The 8166-nt window shown below is 34.4% G+C and overlaps 1 protein-coding gene across 1 annotated transcript; it reads right to left on the bottom strand.

The window, feature by feature from the left end:
- Positions 1–4223: 4223 nt before the first annotated feature.
- On the bottom strand, positions 4224–4661 carry LOC138342333 (uncharacterized). Its single transcript, XM_069294663.1, has one exon. It carries the CDS (start codon positions 4659–4661, stop codon positions 4224–4226), a length of 438 nt encoding a protein of 145 aa, XP_069150764.1.
- Positions 4662–8166: the final 3505 nt, after the last annotated feature.

Raw genomic sequence — 8166 nt, forward strand, 5'->3', positions numbered from 1 at the left:
ACTAACTAATTTAAGTTGTTAGTAAAATCGATTTGCAATTTAGGGTTTTTGGAAGTTATATATGACAAATGGTTAATAAAAGGTAAAAGTAATATTTTTATTTCATGGTAATTTGCGAGTTTATATATCCCCTTCGTTTTATATATAAGATTTATCAGATCGTAAGCCTTATGGCTAACACAAATTCTAACACTCCCTTAACTGGTGTTCCTTATAATGTTTTTTTGTTCTGTGGTTTTTTTTTCTGCCAAGATGCAGCTACTGAACCCTTTTCCTCTATGAACGCAAAATCATCCGGTTATAATTCTTGAAGTGGCAAATGTTAAAGTGTCTCGTAATCATATTAGATAGTTTCGACGGTGTAATTGCATGATTGAGCGGATGTCATTATGATTTAAGTGAATGATGTGTTTAGCATTTGATTGGTGTGTTAAGGATAAGATCAATGTACTCGTGATGGAGTTGAATACATTTTTATAGCATCATTTGCAATGTGAAATGTTTATAGAATTGTTCAACTGATAACAACAATATCAGTACTTGCAAAAATTTATGATTGTTTGAACTATTATTGACCAAATTAGTTTTAGATAATTGTTCCACTGGTGGCAAAGATATAGGAAGATATTTATATTTCATGTATTTTGGGGGTTTCGATCCTTGCTATTTTGTTATTACAAAAAGTGGTTCTGACCCCTAGAATTTAAATTGTAGTTCAGTAAGAATAAATTTGTTGGGGTTAAAACCGCCAAAAAATAACTCATGCTGCTTCATACAATGTTTGTGAAAAACCCTCAAGGATTAATTCTGGGGTTGAAAAAACCTTAATAACAGTGAATTGTTAGGAATCCAAACCCCTATAGTATGTAAATAGACCCCTGCTATTCAGGCTTTTTTATAATGATAAGTGAAGGATTGTTCTTTTAGATGATTCATTATTTCTTTAAAGAATAGCTAAGTGGATCCACTTATTTGAGGATGTCCAATATTCCGAACGAGACGTTGTATCATATGTAGCTCATAATGGTGGTTATAAGTTAGAGAATCTACCAAATAAGAGTAAATTTTCATTATTTGTGTTTTTATATACAATGTGTTATTATCAAATATGTTAAAAGCTTTATACATTTTGCATCTTTTATTGTTGCAGTCAAATTGAGTTTATTTGAGTATTATGGAGATAAGTTTAGTATTATTGAGTTGATTTAGTTTAGATGTGGTGAGTATGTCTTCCATTATGTTATTTAAAGTTATATGTTATGTTCTTTTTCCCCCTTTCATACTCGTACATTAAATTTATTGACGCCTTCTGTCGTGCTACATTTTTTTTAGTTATCAATAGGCGCTCCTTTGATTCTTCTTGCAATTCTAGTTAGCTTTGGTGAGCCTCCTTGCTTCCAGAGGGTTCTATATTTACTTTGAGTTTGGTTAGGATGTCGCGGCTCCTATCCTAATATCCATTTGAATTATTACAGGCTTCACATATAATAGTACATTGAGGAGTGTTATACATTTTCTTTGTTAATGTTTAAGATTGAAGTTTCCTTCTTATGGATAGTAGAGTATTTATGAATATTCTTAATTAATTTTTTGAGACAACAGAGTTAAGGACTTTTTGAGTTCTTATTTTGATGAGTTAGTCGTCCGCTGAATACTCATCTAGGCCAAGACTTTTGTTTGGGGACCAACAATGGTTCTTTAGTGATGGCCACGACCATGGTGTAGACTCAAGGAATGAAAAAGGGTTTCCAAAACATTGGGTATTCATTGTGATTTTAACGTCTATAGTTCCATGATCTAAAAAAACCTGTTTGTTGGAAAATTTGCATAGTTCCTTCTATATAAATCACAACCATAGCCTGTGTTAATTATCAACACTTCATGAATTATACTTTCTAGGAAGATCAGTTAGAAAATTATGCTTCAGTATTTGAATGGCGTCAGTAATTTGAGCTACTCATTATTTTAGTGTATTTTATCTATACATATTCAGTTTAGAGTAGAAATGTTGTAATTATGAACTATGGTTTTGAAGGATTGTGCATGTCTTATGAGAATGATGTTTATGATGATACACTGCTTTTAGATTAAAGTATCAATGTTGTTGTGAAAGGTTTTCTCACATACGAATATGGTCATGATTGTGAAAAGTATTTCTCACTATGGATTCACATTGGTGAAAGGTTTTCTCATTTATGATTGTGTCATTATATAGAGAGCTATTTCATTTTTTTATCTTTAAGATTAATATTCATCATTATCTTTCCTATGCTATAATGATATTTAACAATTCATCTATTCCATTGGGATTTATACATAACACTGAGAGGACATTAAGGTGGAAGCTCAAATAAAGTAGTCTCTAGTAGCAACAACTAGTCCTTAACTACGTGCCCCTGTAGGATTATTTTAAATTACTTAGCTAGTGGATCCACTTCAATAAAATATGATGTGTACCTAATTTATATAGGAAAGTAGAATCGCCTTCTTTTAGTATGAGGAATATACAAAATTCAATGACATAATTATTATGGTATCGGTTAAAGCTAATATCCCACAAAACGATTATGTTTCTTCAAATCTTTCTTATGTATCTTATTTCAAATTGATTTATCTATCTTATGATTGACATGGTTTTTCTTCTGTAAGCTTTCAAATGCTAAAAATCTTTGTCATGCAATACATGTTTACGATATATATTTAATCAAGTATATTTATGCATATTTCCTAATGCTTAATGCATTCCATATACTGATGCATACTTGTGGTTCCATTATTTCACTAATGTAGGGTCTAACGCTCCTACCTCCCACAATCGTTGCTAGTTGATCAGTCTACTAGATTCAAGAGTTGGTGAATCCTCGTGTTTCGATATGTTACGTCTCAAAAAAATTTTAAATGTTTAAATATATTGTTCATACTAGGTTATAATTTTATTTTTTCAAACACTTTTATGATATAACCTAGCTACTTTTCAAATCTTTATTTCTACTATCTTTTAGGGTGTATGCTAAGTTACTTGTAAAGGGACTCTCGGTGTTCTATACGCCATGTTACACCTAGGGTATTGTCAAAACCCAAATAGAGTCGTGAGTGACACCCACACTTAACCTCCTTGGTGGGCGGACCAATGAATTCAACTCAAACTTAAATTTATCATTCATATTACAAAATACTAATCATAATGTGGAAGCTCAAATCTTATTAGTGTAAGAAACACAAATCCATTATATTCTACTATATGTCATTCCCAAAAACTAAAAAACATTGCATAACATCTAAACGTAAGGATATAAGGTCATGACAAAGAGAATCCAACTCAATCTCACCCTTGAACCTGATATGCTATGACTGGCTAGCGGGCAAGTAAAAGTTAAAGTCTATGATTATCAAAGACACAAAAATAAATAAAATAATGTACTTTATGTCCTAAAGGTAAGTAGATAAGGTCATGACCGAGAGAATCCAATTCAATCTCACCCTTGAACCGGATAAGCTACGACTGGCTTGCAGGCAAGTGAAAGTTGCTCGTACACTTCTTGCACTCCATAAGAGGAAAACAAAGAAAAAACAAGTAGAGCTCAGTACGGGGCACGTGTACTTAGTTGGTCTCATTGGATAACCTAAAATAGAAATTAATATACAATGAATAATAGTATAAAATCAACTTAAGCCTTAGAAGGTTGCAAGAACCAAACACCATGAACCTGTGATAACAACTCTAAAGTGCGTACAGAATCAATCACCATATCAGCACATATATGGGGACAACATCCACACCACATTCTTTTGGAAAATAGGTTCTTTGAGATTGAGTACATCAAGTTAATTCAATTTCTTTTTCCATTAATGTTTCCATGATTGAACGTGACACTCCGATAAAATTATAACGTGTCAGAACATCACACTTAGATCCCATGATACTGTGTCGGAACGTGATACTTCGATACTATAACACCGTATCGGAACGTGATGCTCCAATCCAATTATACCGTATCAGAAAGTGGCACTCTGAATCAATAATATCGTTATAACGACCCAAGCATATACCCTAGAAGAAAAAGTATCATAAAGTCTCCACACATCATATTCGAACTCTCAAAGGTCTCATACAAGCCCTGAGACATCATTCCAACGTGCTTCTCAACAAGTAGAACAAGTAGGATTAACACCTCTAGAATATCCACCTCTCTCAAATTCCTTGTGCTTCGCCTATGTTTGGTCTATTCAACACCCATATTACCTTGCCTATGGTTAATGAACTCTCCAACCTTCACCTCCCTCCTCTCACGGGGAAAGTACATTCCTAACAAAGCTTCCGTCCTATCTTCCCACTCTATGGTACCCAACTCAACCGGCCTATTATCTTTCCATTGAGTGTACCACACTTGAGAAACATCCCTCAATTGGTACGAAGCTAACACGGCCTTCTCCCTAGAAGTCAGCCCCATGGCACTCAACACCTTGTACACTCCATCTAGAAACTCTTGGGGATGTTCTCCCACCTTAGAACCAAGGAAGATAGGAGGATTCATCCTCACAAAGGCCCCCAATATATAGGTCATAGTATTATCTAAAGAATTCACCCTAGTCTCAACACCTTTATTCACATGAATTGTTATGACTCGGTCTATGGAAGAGAGCCTCTCTAATCTCCCCATTTTTCATGTCCAGTGAAGCCACTATAGGGACTTTTTCACCTTGAGAAACTTGCACACCTTGTGGAGCTTTTCCACCTTGGTTAGCTTGCTCAACTTGGGGAGGAACTCCCTCATTCACTCTTTCTTCTTCAACCCTTCTTACGGCAAGAAAAAACACAAGAAAAAACATTAAGAAAGGGCACTCATAACTTTTAACTCTACGAAACAACACGAGAGTAGAGAAGAAGCAAAACTCTATCGTCATATAGACTCTCAGCCATATATGTGTTGCGACTCATGTGTTTTGACACCTAATATTGACCCTCCCCGAAAATGATAAATCTTCGAGATTTTACAATTTCAAACGAATCTAATATTTTAAAAAAAATTCTAAGAAAAAGTATAAAGTTTTGCTAAATTATTTCAAATAAGTTTTCTCTCTTTTAAAATTTAAGTAGCATATGTGTCTTATATAATTTTATACATAAATTAGTATTTAATAAATGTCCCAAAAATCTTAAGGATTTAATCGTTAATAAAGGATTTTATATACAAGCTTGATTTAACTGATAATTCATATATCTTAGGGTGATTAATTTATAATTGAATTGATTATTTTTATTTCATTTAAATTAATTAGTTTATTAATTAATTTATGATAACTCATCTTGCTCAACTCGTAGCCAATTTTACTTGTTGATTCAATTTGTCTATGTTCGAACCTTTCAATAGGCTATAATTAGATTCGTGTGGCCTAGCAAAGATTCAATTCTAGTCTGTTTATATGTAAAAAGCTAAACTGGGGCCTTTTTTCTAATGGACAACAATCCAATTCAAACTTTTAAAATTCTAACAACTCTTTATTCCTCCCCTCCCAATTTATTTCATCCAAAGCCCATAACACCAGCACAATCTCTCTGCCCGACCCACCCGCCCATCTTTGTTGATAAAAAAGCTGAAGTTTCCCTAGAAACAAAAAAAATGCATGAGTTTCCCATATTAAGACGGTTAAAAATAGAGCTTTCTTCATACGTGGAACGTTATGAGCGACGCTGCATGCGCTCTTCCTCACGAGAGATTGAATCAACGGGAAAAGGCAACAGGATCACAGGAGATAGTACTTTTCCCCTTTTGTTTTCTTCTTCCCATCTCTTTCAAGGTTGTACGAGTCCATTAGCGAAGCAAGCACGTGAAACCGTCCTCCCTAGTGTGAGATCGCACCACATCGGGGAAAGGACGTTTGGGATCGATCCTAGCGTCCGTCTCCTTTTCCTCTTCAAACTTGAGGTTAAAATTTTTAGAAAAGGTGTTTTTCATTTGTAGGAAACATTTTGAATTTAAAAAAGATAGATGGGCCTTTTCTCGTTTTGGTTTTATAATTTGTTTCCCCCCCATATCTTCTAACCCTAAATCTCCCTCATATTTATTCCTATTATTCAGTACGGAAAAGGGGGGTGAACAAAAAAATCAGAAAGATTCCTTTGAGGAAAGTTTTTAGTTGAAGTTTGCCTCCCAAGAAGAAAGTAAATAAAGTTATAGAAATACACTAAATACGTCTGGAAAAGAGAAGAGTGAATAGCTTAGTGCTTGGTTCAGGTTCCCATCTAGACTTCCATTTTTTGGTAGAAACTCAAGTTTTTGTGGTGGTGGTGAAAAGATCGTCGCCTACAAATCGTTTCATCCGATTTCACTGCCCACGATAAGGTAAATAGCTCATATATATTTTTTGTGTTCTTTCCATTACTAATGGTTCTGTTCTCTAGTTGTCTCGTAAATATTTCTATTTGATGTGTTCATGTTTTAAATGGTTCTTATGCCTCTTTATCCTCATCTCTTTTCCTCTGGAGTTGGAGTATAGTTTTTCATTTTTGAGATGGTCTATTGTCTATTTTTTTGTGAAGTCATGTTATTGTTCTTATCCTCTTAGTTTCGTCTCTTGGTATTTTTGACTTGTGGTTGTTATGTCGGTCTCTAATATCGGTTTATTGGTTTGATGACATCATTTGTGTTATTTTAGTGTTATTTGCTGAAGTATTGTCTGTTATTTTGTTATGTGTTGGTTTGCTTGAGTAAGTCATGCGGTTGCTTATTTAATTGCCTGTGAGTATGAGTTTAATCTTTGGGAGTAGCTTCTTCGTCTAATATCTAGTTCGGAAGTATTATATCTCGTTTGGTTTCACATTATTTATAGTTCAAATGGGTTTTCTTAGCTGACATTTTAGTAACAATTTTTGAAAAAATAAATAAATAAGGCATACTGGATCGCGTCTATTGATCATGTATGCATGCCCTTTTGTTTTACTACAATAATAAATCATTTGTGTGTGTGCATATCTTTGATTTTGTTTAGTTATCACATGTATATCCTCAACTCTTTCAAGCATGTAAATTTTGAAATGAATCATTCATTATGGAGATTTTGTTGTTGGTTGAGAAATAATAGATGGTGCATGTGCGCTACCCTAAAAAAATTAAAATATATATACTAAAATTGAGTAAAATTGTTTATTTGTATTTGAATGCTTCTGCAATCTTAGATATGACTAAGCCTCATGTGATGAAGTAGAAGTCCAACGAAAAGATAAAGCAGAAGTCCAACAAAAGCTACAGAAAGTTTTCGTACAGATGGCGAAAGGAGACAGACAAAGTTCAGCCTCTCATGTTTGAAAAAGAAATTGTTGAGGTATTTGTGCAGGTTCAAGAACCCGAGTATTATGACAGTATCATGCTTCTCGTTGGAGCAAAATTTACCGAGATAATCAAGGTAGGTTAAACTATCGTGGATGGATTGAAAACCGCGAATATTGCTCATGTTCCTACATCACCCGGGTACTCGGGCTTGTTTAAAAACTAAAAGAGAAGATGTGCCTGTTGTGTCTTATGAGGTGAAGAAGATCCCAAAAAGATCATTATCATACCAAGGTCTTTCTCAACCTTCACAAAGTTCTTACCATGCTTGTTACACACAAGCCGACTATTAAAATGTCCCTTCTTACATATAACAATATGCCCTCCTTCCATTTATCAAATTTCACTCCCATCTACCAAAATTTCCCTCCAGTATACCAAGCTCCATGTAATAACTACCAAAGTGTCGCTCCTAACAGCGCCAACGTGTAGTCAAATTATCGAGTGTCTTCCCCAGAATATCAAGCCCAAGCTCTAGTTTAGCAAAATACGTCCCAAAACTACCAAGCTCCATTGCTAATTTACATGACAAATCCCTATCCCATATATCAATATCCCCGTCCCAATGTCAAAATTATCATCAGATGCCTCCTCCTCAATGAAACAACGATCCCCTCGTCCTAGATTTGACAAAAAGCCTGCTAGAACTTTTACTTATTTTGACGAAAGCCTAAAAAAGTTGTACGAGCATTTAACTGCAGCAGGTTATATCCATCCAGTGCGTCCCATGCGAGTGAACACTAGCTCCCAATTTTATAGAGCTGATCAAAAGTTTGCATATCAGTCCAATAGCATTGGACATGATAATAAGGACTATAGTACCCTTAAGCACAAATTC

The sequence above is a fragment of the Solanum lycopersicum genome, chromosome 2 (genome assembly GCF_036512215.1).
Source record: "Solanum lycopersicum chromosome 2, SLM_r2.1".
Classification (NCBI taxonomy): domain Eukaryota; kingdom Viridiplantae; phylum Streptophyta; class Magnoliopsida; order Solanales; family Solanaceae; genus Solanum; species Solanum lycopersicum.

Coding starts and splice junctions, on each gene's coding strand:
- LOC138342333 (XM_069294663.1), bottom strand. CDS start 4,661: ATGGGGAGATTAGAGAGGCTCTCTTCCATAGACCGAGTCATAACAATT.